Genomic DNA, 26,223 nt, shown 5'->3' with positions numbered 1-26,223 from the left:
GTCGCCCTCTCCTCCCCCAATTCGCTGAGGCTTCCCTGGATTCTCCGTGGGAATGCATTTGAAATTTCGACACTTTTTCTAAGAAATTGTCTTCACAATGGCTAGAAGTGTATGGCTTGGAGATATCAAGCGCTAGCCATCTTGAACATGTCTAAAACTATAGCTTGGCATAGCTCTAGCTGCTTCTAGCCTGCTCAAGCTGTATCAAGCTAGCTAGTAGCCAACTTGTGCTTCTTGGTATAGTTCGCGGGTAGCATATGCTGCTGTGAACATCTCAGCCAAGTTTTGCTGTTGTACACAGTGCATGGAGCTCGTAAGCGAAGTGCGGGTCACCTTTCTCTCAAACGCTCTCTTTTGAAGCATAAGCCTGCTCCTCACTCTCTTCTGGATGCTTTATTTCGTAATAAAGCGGACCCCCACATGTGACTGCTGTTGGTAGCTGCGGTTGGCTATGTCACGTCGATACGAGTCCATTGGCTAAGCGCACTGTGGCTTGCTGAGGACAACCATGTTTGGCTTATGCGTAGCGCGTCATAGGCACCAAAATTGGAAGTCATGGCATCTATATTAACATCGAAAATTAAGTTTGAGCTGCGCACAAGGTGAAAATTAGAAGGAGGAGTGCTGTCGGCACACCCCACTCCGCCGTAGCCTTTGCAGTGCAAGGCATTGAAGGAGAAGCGGAAGTACAGCAGAGACTATGTTTGAGTGCCAATAACTCCGTTTCTGCTAAACGCATTGAAATACTTTTTGCGATAAAGTATTTCTGAAATAGCCTATTTTCACTTCAAATGCCTTTCTCCTATTCGACAAAAAGTGGTTCAGGGCCCCTTTAAAGGGCCCCTCACGAGGCCCAAATGCAAATTTTAGTTATACACTGGAAGATCTAAAATTCTGCCTAGGGATTGTTCTACCGATAAAAATTTTTAGATCAGTTTACTAGCGAAGTAGACAGAAGAAATTGAATGCATATTTACTATACCACCAGGAGGCGAGTGCAACTGCCAATGGAGACTCTCTCCCTCCGCTTTGAGCAGCGTCTGCAAGCAACATTAATTTCCTGCCTTCTTTCATAATGGAGCTGAGAGACATGGTCAAGTTCATGTAACAAGCCCCGCTTCATTCTTTTTTTATTGCTCTCTTCCTTATTAGATACACAGTGCACTTCCGGTGGAAGCACTGCACGTTCCTCATTGGATGATTTACCAGTCACATGTCATAGGGATTGACATTGCTAACACTGCTACGTCACACTAGCACTGCGTTTTATGTAACGGCACTTGTGCATGTTACTTTGACTCTCCCTGGAAGCTTCTTCGAGAGGTGGGCATGTAGCATTTGTTTTAAAGCTTCAGTTGTTTTCATAGGCACACAGCACTCTAATAATTTGCAGGCACGATCACCAGCACATGTATACATGATGCTTGTCTGTCTGAAATGGCCAAGCCTGGTGAGGGGCCCTTTAAACTGTCATTGTCAGAGTAGCTCTGGTGCTACGGCAAATGAATTTGAATTTCACAAATGCACTGTCTTCAAGTACAGCTAAATTAATTGCAAATGGTAGTTCCAGTAGCATTAAGACATGCTATGAAGTTTTTCTGGTCACATTATTTGTTAAGTTACGAATTGTATAACTACCAGATTTTGTAACCTAAACCTGTTCTTGCGCTATTTATTTCTTAAATAGGCACTCTCTGACACTGTCAATAACAAAAGACTTCATTTGCACTTAGGAACAGTAGCTGTTTCACATTATCTTGCTGCTACTCAAGAGCAGTCATGACAAGCTGAGAAGAATGCTAATGCGAAATGCTTTATGTGAGCACTGCAACATCCCAAATTCAAGACCTGCACATTGATAAGAATACGACCACTCTGGCTTCATTCAGAGGTGAACCTGTGACCAAATATATTTTGTGAAGTAACTCGCAAGCAACCTTAAATTAACCTTTTAGTGACAGACGTCAGGCATTGCTGGACTCTGTTAGTTAATCATCTCATTTTGCACTCAGCGTGACCAGACATCTTGGACTATGATAACATCACTCGCATAGTAGCATGGAGTTTTACCTTGTTTGCATATGCACCACTATTTAAGGAAAAACCAGGTTACGATAAATGTGTTTGGCAATAACAATGCTGGTAGCAACATCTTGTGTTGCTTTGTCCAACAATAATGGGTAAGCTTTTGGTGTTACGTGGGTGTTTCCATCAAGGAAATATAAAACAAAAGAGACTGCATGTTGTCTACTGCATCACTGCCAACACTTTACACTAGCCTATTAGAATGTGGTTAGTTACTGCAACAGCAGCTCTTTGTCCTCTTCAGTTAAAACACTACACTACCAGCCCAGCTGCTAAGATTTACGGGCCCAGTACCCAGCATCTCATGAAAGATATAGCAACTCGTATATGGACACGCTAAAACTCCAATGTTAGCACCATCTTTCATTGCTTCATTCACAGAATCGGCATCCCAACACAGCATAAAGAAAGAACTCTGGAAAATACTAAATTGTCTGCACACACTACTGACAAGATTTTGGATAGGCCTAGCATTCTTGTGCAGCACTGAAAAACTTTACTTGAGAGCACTACTGACAGCAGCCAGGATGTGTTCAGACTGTTTATTAGTATATGTTGCTTTGTGTGTATATATGTCACATGCAAACAGCAAACTGTTTTTGCAAAGCTATGTCTGTGTTTATCAATTTGTGTAAATAAATTACATTTGTTTCATACAAGAATGTGCAGCATTCCTTTATGGTTAGTTTAACATTTTGCAATCTACCCAGCAGAATTCACTGCACGTGGTTTTGCCGAGGACTACAGCTATGCAAATCTGATGCTTCATAGTTGTTAGAGCACAGTCAGAGGGCACATACACTTCAAGCTCTGCCATCGAAAATTGATGAACTGTATGCCCCTTAAAGTACGTAAAAATTGAAGTAATGACAAACAACATGTTTCCCGATGATATGAGCATGGAATAGTGAAGGGAGATTTGTTATGCATCTGTGATGTGTCAGGTGATGTGTATACTGATCTTGTCTCGTCCTTTCTCATCCTCAGTTTGCGCTGTTCTATTCTGTATGGATTGCAAACATGCCCATTCGTATATTCTGCAGGCACATCAGTGTAACATGAACAGATTTCAAAGGATTTTTTTTCACATTCGCACTGTTGTGGCTTAGTAAACGTTCTCAAAACTTGCTAGGCTGTCTTTGGGCCTAATAATATACAATGTATGGATAAGGTAGTTCGTTTTCATGTTTAATATTTTTATGAAATTCGGGGGTGAAAAACTCAGGTTATATTCAGAGGAAAACAGGTGTGGAACCGGGAGTCTTTGTTGTTTGGCAGCCTAAAGTTAAGGATTTTCATGGTAACTTTCACAAACTATTAACACAGCAATGGTCGCCTTTTGGACATAAACATTCTATTTCAACATGTGAAATCACTCAGAGCAACATGTAATGACAAAGAGCTGCTTGCAAATCATATAACGAACTTGCCTTGACAAATCCTCATGGACAGGCATTAATCATGCTTTTAAAGGAGACCACATGAAAAAAAACAATCTGCTGTCTTCAACAACAAACTTGCCTGTTGTTTTCCTGCTTTACTGGTTCCAGCTACAAGCTTTTGCAACAAAATTAACAGAATACAACCTAGCTGAATGAGCCACCCTTGCCTGAACATAACATAGTTGGTTAACCCTTTTCGTCCCATGGAAAGCTAGGTTCGTTCACACGTGTCTGGTAAAATGGCCAAGGACATGCTATGCTCGTTGACGGGACTTCTCGTTTTCTAGCAATGCCATGCACGCACTGGTTTGGTTTCAGTGCTTCATTGTGCTTCTGGTAGATAGCAGCATACAATCTGGGGGGCAGCGCAAGCAGGAGCGAGTTTATTCTAGCAAACCAAGTAAAACAAGTTGGCAAGTAGGACCTTTAACTTGTTCCCTACTGCACCCATTCACCATTGTTTTCCTCCTAACGATGGTTTATAAATTTGAGACCTTCATCGCGGCTCCCGGACACACTAAGCTATATGACGTATAGGAGGAGAACTAAACTTTTATCTTTTATGGAGTTCTTTTTTTTCTCTCTCGCTTGGCGGTGATATTTCAATGGGCTCCAAAGAAGCACACATGCTAATCGTAGTTGAAAGCGACAACTGTCGCCTCCGAAAGCGGCGTGTGCACTCCAAAACATCGCAGATCTTGGCATTCCACTGTGTCTGTGGTTGATTTTACCAGCGGCTCAAACAACAGCAAGACAGAGAATAAGGCCTTTTCACCTGACTGATTCCGAGAACGACAACGATGGAAATTAACCCGCACCTTTAGGATGCACTACTAGTTTGCACTCCTCCACCAACTGAAGCCATTCAGCAATAGCCAGCTAATATGGGGACATACCAAAGCTGCAAGAAATATTACGACAGCAAAACACAGCAAGAAACAAGAGATTACTGCAAGATTTGCAGTTTTCCCATCGTTTCACATCAAGGAGCTGCTTTGCTACATGGCATGCCCAACTGTAGGTCTTCCAGTTAAATTCTTGTAGTGCAAGTAGTTTTCAAGGAAAGATTTCGATTTCTTCGCAGATAGTGGCTATTAGACAGCAAGACATTTTGCATATTTTAAATGTTAATAATTTTTTACAGCGAAGCTATTACGGGCTACTTTCCCTATCGTTTCCGTGTGTAGAAAAAAATCCCGAAGATAGTGCAATGCCGGGCCGACCCGCTGCGAAGGTGTGCAGGCGTTAAGCACTCCCCATACGTGGGCCGATCAAGAAGATAGTGAAATACTGGGCCAACCCACGGCGGAAGTGAATCAGGCGTTAAACACACCCCTTACGCGAGCTGATACCAAAGATAGTGCAGTGCTGGGATGACCAGTGGCAGAAGTGAAGCACGCATTAAGCACTCCCCATACGTGAGCCAACCCCAAAAGTAGTGCGATGCCGGGCAGACACATGGCAGAGGTGAAGCATGCGTTAAGCACTCTCCATACGTGGGCCAATCCTGAAGATAGTGCAATGCTGGGCCGACTCGCGGCGGAGTGCACCTCGCCACGGTGGGGCCCAGACACACAGCTTTGCTGTTCATCCTCCTTCAAAGAGTGGAAAGGCACCGAGTTTTCTTAGATATGAGCATCGTGGGGACACTTGACTCACGTGTCCCTTGATCAGTGGCGTAGCTAGGTCGTCTGGCACCCGGGGCCCATAGGTCTTCTGTCACCCCCCTCCCCGGGTGTAGCCGGCGGAAAGAGGGGTGTCTTCAGACGTATATGACACCCCCCCCCCCCCTCACTGGCCCCTTGCACCCGGGGCCCACGGCCCCCCGGCCCCCCCTGTTGCTACGCCACTGCCCTTGATGTTTTTCCCACATGGCTCTTGCGTAGCCCGTAATCTGGCTTCTCCACGTAGCTAAGCGCTGGCGGCGGTCGGTGTGGTTGCAGAATATTACGAGATGGCGCGAGTGTTGTGCTGCTAACGCCACTGTTGTGTATAGGGGGCGCTGTCAATTATATCAAGTGTATATAAGCGATTGCCATCAGATTAAAGTCAGTTCCGTGGTTCCCTGCCAATGCATAGTCTTGTCTTATCAGTTGGCGCTTCGCGTCACAACAATCTGGCGCAGTCGGCGAAGCTAGCGAGCTAGCGATGAACGAACAGAGGTGGGGGTACTGGGGCGCAAAAGGGAATAGGCTCCTGATCTTTGGCTTGTGGTTGGCAAGCAGCGCAGATGTTTTGCGCACTCGCCCACCGTTCGTGAGACAGTCCTGCAAAAGGCTTTGGGGCAGGACACCAGAAAGGACGAACACGATTGTTTGAATGTGCACATCGGAGTGTTCTATCGGAAGTAATTCGGCACGCAGGCATTAGTGTATCAAAGGTGCAATAAATGCCCTTTTGATTGTTTTCACTACTGTGCTGTCGTTGATTTACCCCAAGAGCATGCTTAAGACCCCACAGCATATCTTTGCAAGCTTTATTCAATTTTATTCTACAATTTTGTTTTTGGCAATTTATACTTCTTTTATGTCATTAACTTAATTAATGCAGGTTGCATGCCTTAAAAGCGGATTCATTTTGCTTTGCTTTCATGTATTGCATAATATTTTGAGTGGAATAGTTTCTTCGGAAAAAAAAAATGTATTGTGTAACCTATAAAATACAGCCTTTCCCCCACGGTAGGAAAGGAGTTAAATGTGACACTGCTGGCAGCTCTAGCTTCGCTGGTTCTCTCTCGGAAAAAGAAAAGCCAACTTCAGCGATGAATCCAGTGTTCTCGAAGATGAAGTGTACTGCTCTTCGAGTGAAGAAGAGATAATGAATGCACCGAGCTTGTCTTCAGAGAGCACCGCTTCTGGTGATATTGAAGTCACACGGCAGGTAGTGTGAACTTGATGTAAACACAGCCCCTACATGGCGGCCTAGCTTACAGTTATTGCAGCCTTTAGTTATGTTTGGTGTGGAGAAAGCAGGTGACACATTAGTGTGTTTCACTGTGTACTCTGCCGGCAAACATAGAGTTTCGTGTTCTCTTTTTATATACCTATCGCGTGGTATATGGCATAGTGCTGTTAAGCTTCAGTTTTGCAATAATGGTGGACATTTTGAATAAACAAACACTTAAAACATTGTCCTCCACGATTGTTTCATAAAAGATTCTAAAATAAAAAGTTATCATAGATGGCACGAAAGGGGTTAGATGTCCTCTCAAGGTCACAGCTACTGTTTGTAATGCAGATCAATGTCACCACTGCATTTCCTTCCCAGCACATTACCACTGTTTACATGTATGCACTGAATATTATACATATGCATGCTTTTGCTTGAGTGTAAAGCAAAAAGGAGCCATATACCATATATGAATAGCAACATTATTTTGATACATTTTAACACTTTTTCGCACAAGATGGGTAGCATTTTTAATTTTTGTAGTACCTGCATTTATTATTACTATTTAGAATAGAGAAACCTCTGGGCAGAAATCAGGTTGATAGTACCAATTTTCATAAAACCTATTTGCGGAGAAAAATTGAGGAATTATCATATTTTAACTGAAAGTGAGGGATATGTACAATCCATCTTTACTGATAAAAAAACTCGCACAACAGTTATGTCTGTGTAAGACGAATGGTTAAGCATTAGTTGTGGTGCAAGCTGTGCTTTCTTACTCCCAATCTTGAGCTTGCCGTATCACTTGGCGGTCTGAAGGTCCTGCTTCGTCAATGACATATCAGTATAAAGTATGTTTTATAGCGCTTTCGTTCCTCGTCTCCGATGCCCGAGCACTCGCCAGCTGGCACAGCTGAAGGTGCTATGACGACTGCACGATGACAATGGGATGACGATGCTGAAATGATGCCGAGAGTATAACGACGATAGCATGAAGACAATAGCATGAGGACCGTACAATGAGAATAGGATGATGAAGCTGGAGCAACCCCAACGGCATCACGATGATGGTAACCATGAATGTGATGGCTGTATGATGCCAATGTCATGACAACGGCATAAAAATCACAATTGAATGACAGCATGATTGGAACGGAATGACAAAGAAGGGCTGCCAAAGGCAATATGACAAGTGTAGGGCAACGATGGTGCGACGACAATTATATGACAAGATGATGACTATGTGACAATGGCAACGTGATGATGATGGCACATACCAAGTCACAAGACAACATACCCAGCGGCACATACCCATGAGAACTGTAACCTCTGGAATCAGCCCACCACTGTGGACGGCACTAAGGGCACAAAACTGAGCAATGAGCTAAGCTAGTGCTTTACAATTGAACCAGGCCTGAGCAGATGCAATGAAAGTTCATAATGTAAAGGCAAGCTGCTGCATGAACTTCAAGGCGGCACCACCACCCATCTTTTGTTTTCTAATCTATAAAGCGTCCTCCCGAGGTAAGAGTAGCTTTTCTGCTATTTTAGAAGGACAATTTATTAATACAGCTCAAATCATTTTTCTCATTGTGTCTCTTTAACAAAAGCTGTTTACCTTGAACGGCTGTTGCATTCTTACCTGAGAACAAGCAAACATTTTGGTGACATGCAGAGACAGTGAAACACTTCCATGGCTGAGCAGGTATCTTTTCCAAAAGAGGATGCACGCACACACAGACATACACACACAGCAATGGACAGTTTTTCAATGTGTTAGCTTTTTTTAATTTTAGCAGATGACCCACGCGCTATATTTACACAAGGTCTGGGCACGTGATAAGAGACACTGTGTTCACAGCAGTTGCTGCCGGTGGTACGCCAATCACAGTTCATTTCACATGCACACACAATTGCACTGCGGACATGTGCACACAGCGGTCTCTCCTCTGCTTTGTCTTACTTTACAACGTATTAAAGATGCAGTCATTGCCGAAAGATCTGGGGTGACAATGTGGGTTTCTCTGGTCGCGGACCAGTCATTGCAGCTGGCTTGGCTGGAGGCTGGACTGGGTGGGCAGTGGGCGAAGGGAGGGCTCGTAGTGAATCGTGGCAGGAAGGGGACGGGAGACGGTCCTTTGTTTGTACAACACGCAGCTGGCAGACGTGCGATGACAAGTGCCCACCACATGATGATGATGACTCGTTGGGTGCTGCCAGGTACAAACTCCGACGGCCACTTCGCGAGGCGTAGCGCTCCTTTCACGGTGACGACGAGGGCCCGAGGTGGCAGTCACTCATTGCTCAGGATGCTTTGTGTCGATGCTCGCTACTCAGCTTCTTGCGGTGGTGCTTGATCTTTCGGATGTACCCCTCGACAAACGCCTTGATTTTCATTGGGTTGATCTCACCCTTTTTGTTGTGGCAGATCTGCAGGTTTTTTTTTTTTTTTCAGAAAATGAAATGATGTCACTATAGTGTAACACTCCAGTTTGTACGGTGCCTAGTGGCTGTGTCAGCTTTTCAATGCAAGCTGTTTGTGGCAGAAATGAAAATGTAATTGAGTCTTAAGTAGGCCTCAACACATGCAGCCCTGCTAAGGTCTTTTTCCTGAATATCCTGCACTGCTATCCTCAATCAAAAGCACAAAGACTCCACACACATTTTATACGATTCCTTTTGTAATCAATTATTCCAACTAAGAGAGAACTTTCGACTTAAAAATGTTTACAGTAATATTTGCACGAGAATTACAATGGTTTAAGGTGGTAGACCACATAAAAAATTTTAAATCGGAAGCCAGGATTTAAATAACTTTTTTTGTGAATAAGCAAGTCTTATTTAACTTATTTAACTTTTAAAGTGTAGAAAATGGTTAATTTTATTTTCTGGCATGTAATTTTTGTCATAAGATGTGGTAAAAGTGCTAGTCGCGCCAGCAATGTTAAGTAAATAATGAATTGCTGAATTGAGTAAAGCTTTGGCATTTATGTAGCTAAGTGTGGGACCTACGCAATGAACTAGGCTAAATCTAATGTGGTAAATATTAAGAAAGTAATGTCTGAAAAACTAAGTAAAGTGATAAATACTGCCAATTTGGACCAAATTTATTTGAAAGATAAGCTGCAAATACAAAAATATTGCATCAATTTCCTTTGTCCTAGTTCGTTGCACACATCACTATGTGAGGAATGAGTGTGTGAAATTTCATTTCCAAATATTCATTTGGAAAAAAGTTGTTAAGTTTGCATAACATGAGGACGAGCAAAATCTTGTTTAAAAAAAAAGTGTACAGTATTTACTCGAATGTAACACACACTTTTTTCCTGATAAAACGGGTCTAAAAATTGTGTGCGCGTTAGAATAGAGTATGACCCTAATTCTGCGTTACCATATCGCCATCAGCATTTTAAAATGGCCGCCTTGTACACACTTCTTGCCTAGCTGCCGTAGCTTCCTCTACGTGCCATAGTAGGTCTTCCCATTTTCTGCGTTTGTTCTATCGGCATGGAAGTGCTGACTGTGAAAATACGCTGAGCTCATCAGAATGCCGCAAATAAAAGGAAAGCGATCACGTATGCCTGTCTTGTATTGTCTGTCCTCAAACATGCCGTCATAACCATGTTCCATCAAGCCAGCTACCAACTAGCCCATCTAAGTCTGTTAATTACTATAAAGGACTTTTTAGGTCATGGCAAATGGGTGCGTGTTACAATTGAGGGCACTTATTTTTCTTCCTTTTTTTTGGTCACGGGAAACAGATGCGTGTTACAATTGAGGGCACGTTAGAATCGAGTAAATACAATACACAAATCTTCCTAAAGGCGTGAAAGTTGCCAAACACAACACAAAGGCCTAAAGTGTACCAGCTTCATAGCTGGAGCCCCCACGAGATGCACTAGTCTCCTTTTGTTCATGTGGCTGCTCGTTGCTAACAAAAAATGAAAAGAGTATTTTCAATAGTATTTTTATAAAAGAAATACAGTCTACGCTTGTTACAACCAACCTGCGTACAACAGACTTTCGGGTATAACGAACCATATTTAAGCCTTAGTTTGTTATACCTATATTATTAATGCAATGATATTCACTTTTAATGGACCGCACTACAACGAACTATCGCCGACAGCGGACGAAATTAGCGGCAATTTTTGTCAAATTCGGGTGTATAAAACGGACTTTTGCCGTGTCGACACAGGCTGGCAGCTGATTTGTGAGGGTCAGCTGACGATCGCGGCTCAACATCTTGCGCCCAAGAGAGGGAGGAAAGCGGAGCGGTAGCGCGGCGTCCTTCCCGTGCAAAGCACAGGGGAGAGGCGAGGGAAAGAAGCGGGGGGGGGGGGGGGGGGGGTTCTACTTTAGCGGCTGCTGTTAACAGCATGGCCACGCGGGTGCCGTATCTTGAAAGCGATCTGTGATGTAGACAAAGTGCACCCAGTGCTGGTAGCTTCGTATATGCTGTGCTTTCGATGTGTAGTTCACATTGAAACGAGAGCAAGCATGAAGGTCAATTTGCTTGCTGCTGCTGCGCTTATCTTGCTTCATTTGCTATCGTAATTGATCCTTCACCTTTCCAGTGAAACTACGACTTTCTTGTTTTTTACTTTGGATGCTCGTCACTCACAATTTGCAATAAAGTTAGACATTGTGACAAAGGTTTCGGAAGTGAGGCGTCTCAGATATTGCGGACTTTGGATAAAATGGACGTTTTTTGTCGGATTATCAGGGTCCGTTGCAAAGAGAGTCAACTGTAGTACTGTTTTTCGGTATCGCAATACAAGGGTATGGGTTGGAAAACTCACTGTAGCTCCCAAACTAATGATGATAGGAACATCATTTCTTTTGAAACATGTTGTTAAGTGTTTCAGCATATATAAAATGTAAAAAAACAAAAATCAACCTTGTTAAAGAAATTGACTTTTGAGTGTGGCCTCCCACTTTAAGGACTTCCAAGGCTCTGACAAAGCACTTTCAAGGACTAAGGCAACATTGTACTGGAAAGATTGATGACAGAATATTGTTGTTAACAGTGAGCAAGGATTCTTTTGCTGCTAGATCAAGAAGGGTACATATTGACTCTATTAGGTATGTTTTACGCCGCAAAGGCGGCTAAATTGTCAGGCATGTCCAAAAAAGTTGGGTGTCCAGAAAATTAATCGTTAACTGTAGAGCAAAGTGAATTGCCAGCGTGTTTTGGTGTTTTCCTTGCCGTTTGCGCAATTGGACCTACCGGATAATTCGAGCAGTTTCATCAGTCCCATCATGGTCGAATTATTTGAAATTGACTGTATTGAGTTTTGACTGTATATTCACAATTGAGTCTTTGTACACATGCGCTGCGATTTTGTAGCAATGTCTTTTCCTGACGCTAATGCCTTTCTATGCTTCTCGCGTTTGTGAGTGGCCGCACTCGACGCTCCGCCCGGGATGGAGTGTCTCTTGACCACTCATGAACGCGAAAGGCGCGAAAGGCATTAGCACCGAGAAAAAGCATTGCCACAAAATCGCGGCCATGGTCTGCAATATGCTTGGTGCAGATGCTTTCAGCAGTTACTATTTTGTTTACTTTCTCAGTATGGTGTTTTGTACCTTTTACCTTTGTACATTTATGCTCTACGTGCACACTAGTGCCAATGCTGATGCCAGGGCCTGTAAATTTTTTCTCACAGACCCTTCACATCATTCAAATACTAAAGCTATGGCAAATCAAGTCCTTGGAGGGGGGGGGGGGGGGTCATTCCAAAGCAACTTGCGGACTATCAGACATGCATTGGCGGGTCTCCAGATTATACCTGTGTGATTTTGTATTTCATACTTGTCAAAACGTGACCACCATGTCTAGGAATCGAACTTGTGACCTTGTGCTTGGCACAGCAGAATGCAATGAATGCAATAGCCACTGAGCAAGACACTGAGCCAGCAACTGGCCGAGACAGTTGAATGCAACAGTACAACTAAAGGTCTGGGCTTCTACCTTTGGAACAGATTTCCGGAGGATGTCCTTGTACTCCTCCTTGGAGATTTCGCGGCGATTGTAGTAAGGCTTGAGTGCCAGCTTCACTTCGTCCACCACACGCTCCTGCCTGTTCAGCTTCTTCAGGAACTGCAACAGGCGAGGATAAACTATAATCTGGGCACAAAAAGAAGACCTGCCAAAAGCTTAATCCAGCAAGCTAGAAAATTACAAAGAAATGGCACACAAGGTCAAGCACTAAATTAGGAAGAAAGGGTTAGATCAAATAAGAGGATTCAATTTATTGAAAGATGGTCAATTTAGCAGCTTTCAGAGAATGAACTTAAACTGTCTATACTTTGCCCTTACAGTGCTCCATCAATTTTCTGGAAAGGCTTGTGGGAAAGAACCTCTTTAGACAGTATAACAAGAATACCAGTTAAAAATGAACATTCCCACTAGACACAGCTGAATTTGATGGCTACAGTCATTTGTTTGCTGGATACCTTGCGGCATCCAGCGTAGCGCACATGCTAACCACTTCCACAGGCTAAGACGAGAAATCACCCCCATGCAGCATTAAATTTGCGCCGTATACGACACTGGCTGTATAATTGTTCTCAGTGTGTTACGACCGTGCCACACTGAGGTGCTGTTAGCTCTAACTGCCTTGGATTTGGGCGACAAATAGTTGGAATTGCATGGTGCCATCACTGCTCTCTCACTCTGCATCATACATCATACAGTAGAATTCCATTTAGCCTCCGGTTAATTCGATCCCGGCTGAAGGTCCCGGTCAGTGCCCATGAATTTCTGCAACACCTGGTGCGCCACTGGGAAAGCGTCCGTTTTTACACATGCAAAGATGAGACAGCGGGAATAATACGGGCCCAAATTTCCGTTATTTTGATCCCAAAATTGGCCATCAGCAGAAAATTTGAACTTGACAAGACCCTCGAGACCCTTGACGAGACCCCTCTGGCAATCCCTTTGTGGCAGTGTCTGTCGTAGCGGAGCTTAGGTGACAGTGAATGCGTTGAAAAGAAGTCATCTCCAGTCAAAAAACGATTTTTTTTTTGGCTTGCCTTAGAAATATTTTCAAGAAATAATGGCAGCTCACAATGTCCGATTATTGTATTTACCCAATTCTAACAATTACCTTTTTTTTTCTTTTAGTCCTGTCAGGATCGAATGAACGAAAGTCAACAGTATTTACATAATTTTCACGGATGCCCTGTTCTCAGAAAGGGTAAATAATTGTCATTCTAGAAGGTTAAACCACGAGCTTAACTTGACACTTCACTATTTAAGCAGAGATCACATGTCACTGTGGCCCCTCAACGCACGATGACAACACGCATTAGACTACAAGACATCAGTCAAGTTTAAAATGCGCAATCATCGAATAGCTTTGAGCAGCTGTTGCAGTGAACACAACAAACAATGTGCAAATGTGATTAAGATGCATTCTGGCAACTAACGCAACTGTACAACCACTTATGCATTTTTGCTATGTTACTGCATTAAAAAGAAGTGATAATAACTATACATAACCGGGGGGCCTGATTTTTGCTAATAATGAACCCACAAAATCAACAGATGTGTGTGCATATATATATAGTGCAACTGATGTTGGTCTGCTTCGAACCACCGTCAGTTGCACTTCGCAGTTCTTGACGCATTTCTCTCCCATACAGCTAAATTGCGACCATTTTTTCCCCCAAGGATTTTGCATTCCTTTTTATTTTGACGCACAGAGTCAGTAGTCAGATTTACTTGTTATACCAATAGTGTGGCATAGGAGCATTGCAGTGAGCAGTTTATTTTGCCACAGAACACATACAGAAATTGACGGTGCATTGACTGCTTACTGTTATATCCAACATATTGTTAAGACTATTGTTTTATAAGTGGGTTTGACTGTATTATGTAAGCTAACACTGATAGCATTTCAGAACTAATTGGCCACCTTTTCTGGTACTGCATGCAACATATGAAACTGCTGGTCTGTCACAGTGCAAGCCAGTTAGGAACATTTTTAATTATGTTAATAGACACATTTCAAGATATGCTGAAGACGCTTCACAGCAGCCACTGGAGTGCTTGTAGCACACCTTTTGTAATGTTAAAGCATATTTAAACCATACCAGCATGACCTGTAGCATAGCGTGTTTCACTTGATGTGTCTGAAAATGATGCAACACAGGGCACAACAGGCATTTAAATGATTCCTGTGAAATAACTTAGTGTCTGTCAATACATTTAAATAGCTACAAGTTCTGCAACTGACCAATTAACAAAATACATTAATAAACATTCAATTGGCAAGGTAGGCACCACAATAAGTTTCCATTATAAATGGAAACTTTATCCCTTTTAGAGTGCGCTTCATGATTGTCTTTAGTACTGCAAGATGGTAATGCTACTAGCCACTGCTTCCCTGGTAAACCTTAAGCTTATTTATTGTGCCAAACCAAAACTGTGAGCATCAGGTTCGCTACTGCTATGCCCAAACTGAACACACTGGCGACATGAAACAGCACTATCACAATGGCCCTGTAGCTGCCAGTGTCATGTGGTGGCAGACTATTGCAGTCTTTTCATAATGGCATCTTATACCCTAGTCAGATGGGCAAATTTAGTGACACTTCAAGCAAGTGTGCTTTGCCATTAGTTTCACTCCGAGGCTGTCAGACAGAAAGTTTAGTGACACTTGCTGTGGAGTGCACTTGCCAGCAAGCGTGTTCGAGGAACTAGCTTCAGTGCATCAAGGTGTGTAGCCTTGATAGCAATGTGTCAAGAATAAATAAATAAATGCTCACAGCAGAGTAGGCACTAATTTAAGACCAGTTTTTCATGATTTCAAATGTTATGAGCACGTTTGTGACATCAGTGAAGCCAAAAAAAAAGTTTGAAATGTTCACTTTAGACAGATTCCACTATTTTGGCCCTGTGGATATCTTCCTTGCTTGCATTGGCTCAAAACGAATAAACATGTTAATGGGCCTATAGTATTTCTATTTTTGATGGCGGAGGTTTTTGTACATAAGCATTTTTTCGATGTAAAACAGCAATCGTTTCTAGAACTCAAAATGCCAAGGACCATATCAACCCCTATGGCTTCATAGATCGTCACTGTCATCAATTCCAAATGATACCTCATTTTGCTGTTCTGTGTGTCACTTCCGCACCACCAAAGTGACACTCAGTGAGACGAAGTGCACTCACTTGAAGTGTTGCTGAGTTTCCTCGTATGACTTGGGTGTCACACATCTACCCTACATTCACATGAGCCCAATGTCTAGCCGTGGAATTTGTGGCCAAGTAGCTATGCTACCAGGCAACACATACATACATACACACATAGCATATTTACTTGCCTAACGATAGCACTCGCATAATGATCGCACCCCTGAATTTTGTTGTCAAAATTAATTTTTTTTTCTTTCCTGCGTAATGATCGCACCCCGAACTTGCTGCAGCGATATGTCGTGTGCCAAGTCTAGCTAATGATGATCACACTTACCATCTGGTGAATGCTGTCGAATGGTATGCAAATGACATTTCAAGACATAACAAATGATTTGCATGCACTGGACAGATTTTTAAGCAGATGCCTTATTTCATTCCTTTCCCCATCACTTTCTGCACTTCCATGAAAAAAAAAAAGAAATCTACGACCAAACTTGCCTTGGCTTTAATATTTGCAGGTTTATAATGGCTGTGGTCAACAACAACAAAAAAGGTGCCTTTCAAATCCTCTCATCTGCACTCGTGGGCACACAACAAATCGCGAGCTGCAACGATAGAAGCCACGTTTACACTGATACATTAGAAGTGTACCCCATTCATATGCCAACACTTGTAACATAGCTAATATATTCGTCCACCCCTAGCAGAAACGTGCCGCATTAGGGTAGTAGTGAAGACAAATGCCGTAGTTTTCGTAGCATGCTCGCCGTGTGTTTCTATGTCACTGGCAGCTAAGCACGCTTATCTCCGTTTCTGTCCCCTCGAAGTGGACATGGCTATGTTATTGCTGCAAACTTGCCGATATTAACAATATTATTCATTACTGATACAGAAGAAACTGTTCCAATGCACATAATGTAATCACAAGAAGAAAAAAAAATCGCGTTCGGTGCATTCAGCTTGCTCCACTGATGGTGTCCCACACTGTTACAGTGGCAGCCGCCTGTTTGTGGACTTCTTGTCATCCCACAGCAAATGCGGGATGAAAAAAACTTTTTTTCTTTTCGCAGAAAATTTAACCCACGTTGATCGCACCTCTGAATTTGTGTCAATTATTTTGACAAAAAGTGTGATCATTATATGAGCAAATATTGTACATAGTACAGTTAAACCTCGATTTAACAAAGTCGGTAAAATCAGCAATTTGTTTTCTTATATTGCAATTTCATTACATTGAAATTTTACATTGAAATTCGACCTTTTATGCAAACAAGTCACTGATAAACTTTTCTTACATGGACTGGGCTGCAATATATTCCTAATTATCAGGCAATCAGGAAAACCAAATTTGGATAAGATAAAATTAATTTTGTTGAATTTGAGAGTTAATGACGAAGATATGGCTTCATGCCATGTCGACAGTATCTTCATATTGGCGGTACGAAGCGAGGCCAGCCATGCTTTCGCATCGACTCCCGTCTCCCACAGTGGGACGAGGCTATCATGAAAAGCGCCAGCAGCAGGGAGTAAATGCTTCCGTCTGGTTGGTGTCTCACTTCAACATGTCTATGAAACTCGAGATTACGCAAACTCCTGCATTAAATGCACAAGAAGACAGCACACCATGATGTCACACAATCTCGGCTTGCAGTCTTTGCACATGTGACAAACTACCTCTAAACAGGTCATGCGGGCTGCGTATGTGCTCATCCACACTGACAGTCATGCGCAATTATGGCCGGGCTAGAAGAAGGTGTGCACCATCCTGCTTCCATTTATTGTTACAGTTTTCTTTACCACCGAATGGGAAATTTCATTATATTGAAATCATGCATAAACATACTTCATTATATTGAGCTTCAAAATACAGTGGAACCCTGTCCATATGTTTTTCACCGGACTGGGGCAAAAGAAGATGTAACAGCCAGGAAAACGCAGCAGCAGTGAGGAAAGCTCTGAAAATGAGTGAAAACAGTGTACTTTTGACTTGAAATAATTTATTTTTTACAAAGTTGCCTTTCAAGGCTTAAAAAATATCGAGAATGGAGGCTTGCCGTTTCTTTCTCTCACTGGATAGCAGCACTACACATTTCTCAATCGCCTGAAAAGCCTCATTGCTGTCGGCATCGGTTTGAGGTGCAACATACCTACACAGGAGGTCTACAGCAGTGACTGCTTCTGCAAAGCTTTGATTTGTTAAATCACCAGAATCTTGTGGCTTGTACTCATCGTCATCATCGCAGGCATTGGTGTTGTCACTCAGGGCCGAGTTTGCAATGATCTCAACGATGCTCTGGCACTCCGACGTCACGACGGCAGCATCCAAGGCGACATAGTCGTTGTATGAGACTCCAATCGCACCTAGCATATCCATCTCCTCACTGCGCTCTTGGTCATGAGTGGCTGCTGCTGACTCTTTAAGCTCTTCAGCTTGTACCAAGGTCATTTCCACTTCCCCATCCATGTGGAAGCCACATCTCGCGAAGCAGTGCTGTGCGGTTGATGTACTCACTGCAGCCTATGCTGCAGCGGCGTAGTGCATTGCGTCAAGTACGGAGATGGTTGCAGGCTGCTGCCAACGATCAATACTTGCCAGACAGTGCTTCACGATACACTTCTGATAGGTGTGCTTTAAATTCTTTTTAATGCCGGCATCGAACGGCTGCAAATGGATTGTGTTCGGTTGAAAAAAAAACACAAGCTTGATGTTCAAAGAAATGGCAGGTTTCTCTGGTAGGCTGCATAGTTGTCAATAAAAAGGAGAAGACTCCTGCACTGCGAACCCATCTTATTGTCGAGGTACTGAGGAAATTCTTCGAACAAAGAACAAGTCATCCACACAAGACTGTTGCTTTTGTAGTGCCATGGCAGTAGGTGAGTGTTCTTCAAGCACCGTGGATTCTCATATGTTCTGATCACCCGTGGCTTTAGCTTGTCCGAGCCACCCACACTGCAACAAAGAAGCACGGTCAACTAGTCTTTGCTGCATCTGTCTCAGTGGCACACTTCGTTCTTCAGGCTTAGCGACTGATGGCTGCACCCGAAAGAAGAGGCCGGTTTCGTCAGCATAATTGTTGCAAGGCTCATATGGTTTCCTCTATAACTGAGGGGCAATTATAGAGGAAAGTATGGCCTTCCAATCATCCATTGTGTCTATGTTGATACTTGCCGCTTCTTCGCTGAATGCCCTATAAGCAATGCCATGCCTCTTTAGAAATGGTCAATGCAGCTATTTGACGCCGTAAAGTCTACAATGCCCAGTCTATCAGCTACTTTTCATGGCCTTTTCGCGTGAGCTTGCTTTAAGTTCTCCAGGCTCTCCAGAAAGTTTGAGGGAGAAAAATTCTGCTCAATGAAATTCAGTAAAATGCTCTCAGGATATCACTCTGTAACCTTTATGGAAGCATCAGGGAGACATTCTAAACATTTGTGCCAATTTTCATCAAAATCCATGAAGAAATAAGGAAGTTGATATTCAAAGCCACGTCCCCCTTAACCACGTCAGAAGCGCCTTGTCTAGGTTCTTGTACTTAGTGCCACGAGCCCGCTTAGCTTTTCTGCGGAAAAGCATGGCACTTCCTTCTATGTCGACCCACTTCATGATCACGCTGTTAAGTGTCAAGGGTGGTAGTCCAAGGCCCTTGGCAATGTTGGCTCTTTTGTGCGCTGGCTGCTTGTCGACAGCGTTGAATACACCAAGCTTTCTCTTAAGGGAAAGCGCCTTCTGTTTTCCCGACGCCATCAAGAAGGCACGGCAAAGACAAGTTCGGAGGTGCCACTAGATGGCCATCCATCGATCGCCATCTAGTGCTGGCGATTCCCACTTGCGTGCTGCTCCGTGCAGAAAGTTATATAACCAAGCCAGGCCAAGGCTCGCCAAAGTCAAACTGGCAGTTGCGCTCGTTGCTCAGGCAGGTTGTGGGTGCCAGATTGTGACATATAATATTGGAATGTTTTCATAGTTAGGATGTAACAGCGGGGTTTTCAATGCATGGGATTCTATGCAAGCTACGCCAGGACTGGGCAAGAACGACATAGCAGCTGGGAAAACGCAGCACCGGGGTACAGAACAGCTTGGTTCTACAGTACATATATTCTATGGACAGGAAGTTAGAAAAAAAGTAAAATACAGTGAAACCTCGTTAAACTGTAGTTGGTCGGAACTCGGAAAAAGTATGTACTAAACGGCAGTACCACTTAACTGAATTCGCACGAGATCGCCCACTTACTTGTCAAAAACGGAACTCAGAGAGAGTGCGATGAAAGGGGAAAAAACATGCAGTATTTATTTACTTCACGTGGCAAACATGTTATTTTCGTTTGATGCCACGGCGGCCTAGCAGCGACGACAGTGGCCTCAAACTTGCTGAAGCTGTGAGTCAGCTTTTCAGCCAGCCCCCTTTTCTCGGCAAACACTCGCATGGCAGATTCCTCGTTGGCGTTGCATATTCTCTGTGCACAGGCACGGTAGCGCTGCAGAAGTCGCGGGGCACCTTTTTCATTGCGGGGTGCTGTTCTCGTCACGACGATGGCATTCATGAGGCTGACGTAATGCGCAGATTCTGCCACTATCGGGCCTGAATCGCCTGTGCTGTCACTTTCCGTGTCGTTCTTATCACCGTTGCTAGGCGACACTTCGGCAACAACAGAGGCAACGATGGAGAAAAGTCGAACCTCATAGCCAACATCTCTTTCTGGTCACAGCAGCGCTGCCGAGCAAGTTTTTTGTATTCCAAATGCCACACACTGCAGTCAACAGCAGACCCATGTCGTGTGCCAACGCCAACTTTTCTTGTCACATTCGATAGCACAACCAATGTCTAATTTTTCTTCTATGCTGAGCACCTGGCGTCATTTTTATATGAGTTTCCGCATGATGCAAGTTCTTGCTTGCACGACGCCACAATGCTCTTTGGCACGGCGCTCTCTGGCAGGACACGGCGTAATCATGTTGATGTTGATGTGGCGTCACATGCAAGCGCGTAGGGCACTTGGAGGCCGTTGCGCTGACCTCTGAAGCTTATTGTTCTACCGGGCCGCCTGATGGAGACGACGCACCGCCGTGTTAGCGTGACGAAAAGTGGAAACACTACGTGTTAACCGATACATACGCAATAAGCTGGTACGGTTTATGCGGATACAAAACACATTATGTTCAATGGCTGCTGAGTCGGGGATTTGACTTTACTATTTTTAAAACGAAACTACTGTTTAAGCGGATACATTTTAACGAGGTTTTACTGTACATGTTACATTGAGAATTTAATTATATTGAAGTTTGTTATGTCGAGGTTTTACTGTACTTGTATTTGTTATTTAAAGACACTTTAAGACGTAGAAAATGCCAATTTGCGATTCACAAATGCCAACTTTCGAATGTTGAATGTGACAGGATAGATGCTTTTCCTGCCATTGCACTCACCTTATCCTTGACCTGCATCTCAACAGCAGAGCTGGGCAGTTCGTCGAGGATCTGGAGCTGGCTTTCGTCCATGCTGCGACTGCTAAACTTGGACTCCGACCGGCTCCGGGTCACATTCGACGAACCACCCTTGCCCTTGTCGACCACAAAGTGCACAATATGCTTAGCATCTTGTGAAGAAGCACCACTACTGCTGGTGTGCTGCCGCTTGGACTTGGAACTGCCTTTGCCACTTTTCCGGTCAGCTGGAAGAAGGGAGTCGAATGATGCCTTTTGCGCAACAGGTGCCGGTTGAGGAGGCATCGCCGCAGGCTCCGGAGGGGAAATTGGAACATCCGTGGGGGAGTATAGCAGTGGCGTTGAAACATCCATGTCCACAACACCTGTCTGCTCTGCTACCCGCAACGCTGGTTCAGGGGGCAAGCTGAGAGTCGTTGGGGCAGTAGGTGCAGTGACTATGGCTGGGGCAGCAAGCCGCACGATTGGCGCTGGCGGTGGCCTCAGTGGCATGAGGCCCATCGGCGGGGGTAGAAGTGCACCGAGCGCCGGTGGCACAAACGGTGCCCTAAGGCCAAGGATCATGGGCGCCGCAGCTGGAGCCCAGGCACCAGCCAGATTTCCCACCACTGTAGTGAGTGGCCTTGCTGGCAAGAATGGTGGCGGAGGTTGCAACTGCAGCCCTGCCATGGTGGGGAGCACTGGTGGGCCACTGACAGGTGCAGCAACTGTCACCGACGGCAAGGGCAGAGTTGGTGGCAAGGATGCTGCTGTTGCCATTGCAGTGCGGGCCGGTGGCTCTGGTTCTGGTGGAAGTGGTGGCAACTCGGGCTCAGGAGGTGGGCATGGATCGGTCTCGGTAGCCGTTGCAACTGTAGCCATTGGTGGTGGCGGCGGGCTTGGGCTTTTGGTCGGCTCACAGGGGTCGTAGCTGTTGTCCTCTGGCGGTGATGGGGGCGACCGTGGTGACAACTGTATGGCGGAGCCGCTTGACAAAATGGGCATCTGGGGTAATGGCGGTGATGGTGGCTCTGGCGCCTGAGGAGTCGCTTGTGATGATGTCGGTGACTTGTCCGCAGCAGCAGGCGATGGGGGCGACACATGCACTTCTGGGGGTGTGCTTGGCTTGTTATCTACAAAGCCATCACTCCCCGATGGCGAAGACGCTGATGCCTGATCACCGAAGTCATATGCCGGAGATGCTGGTGACCTCTCCATCGCCTCCTGCTCATCGTCTTGCTCACTCGCTTCACTTTCGTCCCTGCCACCATCATGGCCGATCCGATGGTGGCGGCGCCTCCTTTTGGACGAACTCTCGTTGGCATCACTGTCACTTCCATACTGTGGTGTGGCAGGAGAGGCCTCGCGCTTACGTGACCGTGACTCCCTGACACTAGGTTTAGCATGTGCATCCGTATCTTTCATTGGCACAGGCGCCAACTTTGTTTCCTTCTTGCTGCGGTTGAAATTTACATTGATTATGATGCTGTCACCCTTGGCAATCACCTCTTTTGACTCTATCGGTGTGTGTTCTTCTGCCTCCTCTAAATAAGGGCTGGGTGACCGTTCTTTCCGCCGCTCATGCTTATCGCGCCAGTAATCCTTCTCAACAACCACCTTAATCTTTTCTTCAGTCCGTCGTGGCTCCCTAATTACCTCTCGTGACTCCCTAGTTTCTCTACCTTCCCTAGATTCCCTGCTCTCCCTCGATTCCCTGCTGTCTCTCGTCACGTCTCTCGATTCCCTGTTGTCTCTTGACTCCCGCGTGTCTCTTGACTCCCTAGTATCCCTAGAATCCCTCGCATCTCTAGACTCTCTTCCTCGACTGCCATCATCCCTTGAATCCCTTGTTTCTCTAGAGCTTCGCGCTTCTCTTGAGTCTCGTTTTTCTCTCGAATCCCTACTGTCCCTGTCATCATAGCGTCTTGACTCTCGGTCATCTGCTCGACGTGAATCCTTGTGCTTAGAGGACTTCTCTGACGAGCGCTCGTCAGAGTGGTCTCGATGGTGTCGGCTGCTGTGGCTGCGCTCACGGCGTTCTTTCGAGTTGCTCCGTCGTCGGTCCTTGCTACTGTGGCGAGTGCGCTCTTTGCTGCTGCTGCCACTTCTGCTATGCTTGTCTCTCTCCTTATATTTGTCCCTGTGGTCTTTGTGTGATGATGACGATGATGACTTGCTGTCCTTGTGTGCTGACCTCTCTTTTTCTTTGTCCTTTTTGTTCCAGTCGCGCTTCTTGTCAGGGCGAACGTAGAGCTCCCGGTCGGGGCGCCGTTCCTTCTTTTTTGGTGGTGGTGGCGGCGAGGGAGAGTTTGCCCTCGCCTCAGTATCCTTGCGTGCCAGATTATCGGAGCGTTCAACCCGACTGTCTCTCTCACGTTTTTTGATGTCGCGTTCCTTGAACAACACTGTGTCATCCCGCTGCTTTCCGTCTCGGTAGCTGCGCTCTCGGGAGTGCTTAGACAGTTTTTTCCAGCTGATATCAGTGCCCGAGTCAACCCTGCTCAACACACTGGTGCGCTTTACTTCCGCATGCGATGCCACCGTTATACTTTTGCCATCACCTCCAACGCTGGATTCGCTATCAGCAGCATGACTCACTGCCTTGTCGCCCCTCTTGATTTTGGGGATCCGCGGTAACTCGGAAATATTGATACGTGGTGCCAACTCAGCCAGGTCATTTGCAGGTGGCTCCACATCCTTCCGTCGTCGGCTCGAAGAGGATGGCGAACTCTCCTCAATGATCTCTCCTTCTTCACGGTCCTCATTGCTGCTGTTGGTCCGTCGGTGACGCCGATGCTTCCGATGATGACAGGTCTCCTTCTTGTGCTTGCTCTTCCGCTCCTTACGCTGTGGCTGCTCCTCCCCCGACTGGTCGCACCGCCAAGGTTCCTCCTGCTCCCTGACTATGGCATCCAGGTTGTCCACCAAGCCATCTGCACTACCCGGCTCCGATATATCTTCCATGCCATTGCTGGTATCCTCAATTAGGCCTTCTTCTTCAGATGAGGAGATATCCTCAGTCTCTAGGAGGTCGCCAAGGAGGACACCACCATCATCTGGCTCCTTTGATTCTTCTGGCACTGGGGAAGCAATATCCTCGCCTGGTCCACCCACCACCAAGCTACTCTCTTCCTGCTCCTCCCTATCCTCCTCTTCCGGCTCAGCCTCGGGGCTCTCAATTTCTTTTGGAGAGGATGAATTGTCTTGGGTGTCTTCTTCTTCACCCTCATTGACATCTGAAATCACCTTTTCTTCGTTTGGTTGCTCATCTTCGTTTTCTTGCCCATCTTCACCTCCTCCTGCAGGCTCTGCCACTTGCTCATCTGCTGGTGCTGCTTCAGGAGAGACGGGTGCTGAGGATTCCTCTCCACTCTCAATTGGTGAAGCCCCAGGAACCACATCTTCTGATGGCGATGCCGGCATATCAACAGGAGCGGTAGGCGATGGTGTTCCTTCTAGTGGAGATGATAGACAGTCTTCAGCTGGGGGAGATGCAGGTGCATCTTGCACGAATGAGGGGCCCTCTTCTGTGGGGGATGCTGGAGTGTCTTCAACTGGCACAGAACCTGTTTCTTCCTCTTCAGTGTTCATCTGTGAGTTTTCTTCCTCTTCAGCAAACGGTTGCACTTCTGCCTTTTCTTCTTCCTCCTCTTCCTCCCCCTCCTCACCATCTCCTGCTTCTTCTCCACCATCATCACCCTCTTTGGCTCCACTACTTTCATCTTCATGCTGGTCACCATCACTTGAGTTTCCATTCTCAACTATTTCCAGCCCACCCTCTCCGTCTGATGCTGGCGATTTGGCCTCATCATTGTCAGGGGATGGACTTCTCACATTGTCTGTTTCCAAAATGGGCCCTTCCTCCTCACTCTCTTCAGCTGCTTTTGAATGATCATCTGTAACTTCTTCATCCTCTGGCACCTCAGCGGCATTTTCTTGCTCATCAATGACCAGCTCGTTTTCACTTGATGATGCTTCCTCGTCATGGTCCACGATGCTGGCTGCGACGCGCCGTGACACACTCTCTCTGCCAACGGATGCTGCTGCAGACACTCTCATTGGGCTTTCACCATTCACTGAAGGTTCTGTATCATCTCCATTATGATTCACACCATCCCCCCCACCACCACCACTATCATCACCATCGTCAATGTCACTATAGATGTCAATGTCATCGTCTTCCTCAACTGGGCCATTTTTAGTCCGGTCCCGGCCATTCTTGCGTGCATAGGCATCTGGCGGAGATGGAACCATCAAGTTGTGGTAACTGCCACAGCCTTCCCGTTGTGCATGGTCATCATGCCGACTAGGTGTTGTGCCGTTGTCCCCCGGTGCACCAACATAATTCGAAGTGTAGCCTCCCCCACTTGATGCTCGTCTGCTGGGAGCCTGGTTTGCCGAGCCTGTTGAGTGGCCACCTATGCTTGAGGGCGGAGGAGAAGCTGGGGATTCAGCGGGGGAACCAGGAGGACTTCGGGGGCAATTGCGCGCTGATGAAGGCACCGCACGCAGGTCAAGGGAGCCGTCACGTTGCACAACAGCACCCGCGAGACCTCCTTTGGAATGGAACACAGATTGCATCTCCAGGATGCTGCCCAGTAGGTCGCTGCATGCTGGAGGAGGAGAAACTTTGGCCAGAGCTGCACGTACCCTGCAAGCAGTGGGTACACGCAGCTTTGTGATTAACTGGTTTAGCAGCACTTCCCGAGTGGGAATGTGCCAGGATACAGTTGAACATTATGTGTATTTAAGCCACATCTGATGTGAAAATGACGTGTTTAGTCCTGTATGGCCCGCACTTCTTTTCTTCTGATATCTTACAGGGTTCGGGCCTCATAGGAGGAAGGCTTACGACTACACAAAGAAGCCTCAAACTGCACTTTGACTGCCATGTAATATAACACAATGACTGGTGGCCAACTATGAACAGATTTATAGTTGCCAACTGCTTTTCGTGCACGGAGGTTGTTGGGAAAATATCTGAACAATCAGGCCAATCAGCAAAAAATCAATTGTGATGGTAAAATTGACATCATTGCTGTAAATGTTTGTGGAGTAAAATGTTCAGGAAGAAAAGGAGAAACGGACAGAAAGAGTGCCATAAGGAGGATGTGGTGCCCTATCTGTCCGTTTCTTTTTTTTTTTCTTTTCAAACATTTTGTACAAGAACCACGGACAGCTATGCACCTACTAGCCCTACATTGTACCTTGATTTCCTTGCTTTTTAGATCACCGGCAAAGTG

General features: G+C 45.4%; 1 protein-coding gene across 4 annotated transcripts in view; it reads right to left on the bottom strand.

Annotated features, from left to right (window-relative positions):
- Window positions 1-8,175: 8,175 nt before the first annotated feature.
- The window catches only part of LOC142579393 (uncharacterized), a 120,508-nt gene continuing 102,460 nt past the window's right edge, over window positions 8,176-26,223 (bottom strand). For all 4 annotated transcript variants that reach the window (XM_075689527.1, XM_075689526.1, XM_075689529.1 and 1 more), the window contains 3 exons: window positions 20,984-25,631; window positions 12,391-12,519; window positions 8,176-8,846 (listed from right to left, as the gene is read on the bottom strand). In XM_075689527.1, the coding sequence (XP_075545642.1) occupies window positions 8,721-8,846; window positions 12,391-12,519; window positions 20,984-25,631 (4,903 nt within the window). In that variant the 3' untranslated portion in view covers window positions 8,176-8,720. The remainder of the gene's footprint in view (window positions 8,847-12,390; window positions 12,520-20,983; window positions 25,632-26,223) is intronic.

The sequence above is a fragment of the Dermacentor variabilis genome, chromosome 4 (assembly GCF_050947875.1).
Source record: "Dermacentor variabilis isolate Ectoservices chromosome 4, ASM5094787v1, whole genome shotgun sequence".
NCBI lineage: Eukaryota > Metazoa > Arthropoda > Arachnida > Ixodida > Ixodidae > Dermacentor > Dermacentor variabilis.
This window is presented reverse-complemented; position numbering and strand designations above follow the sequence as displayed.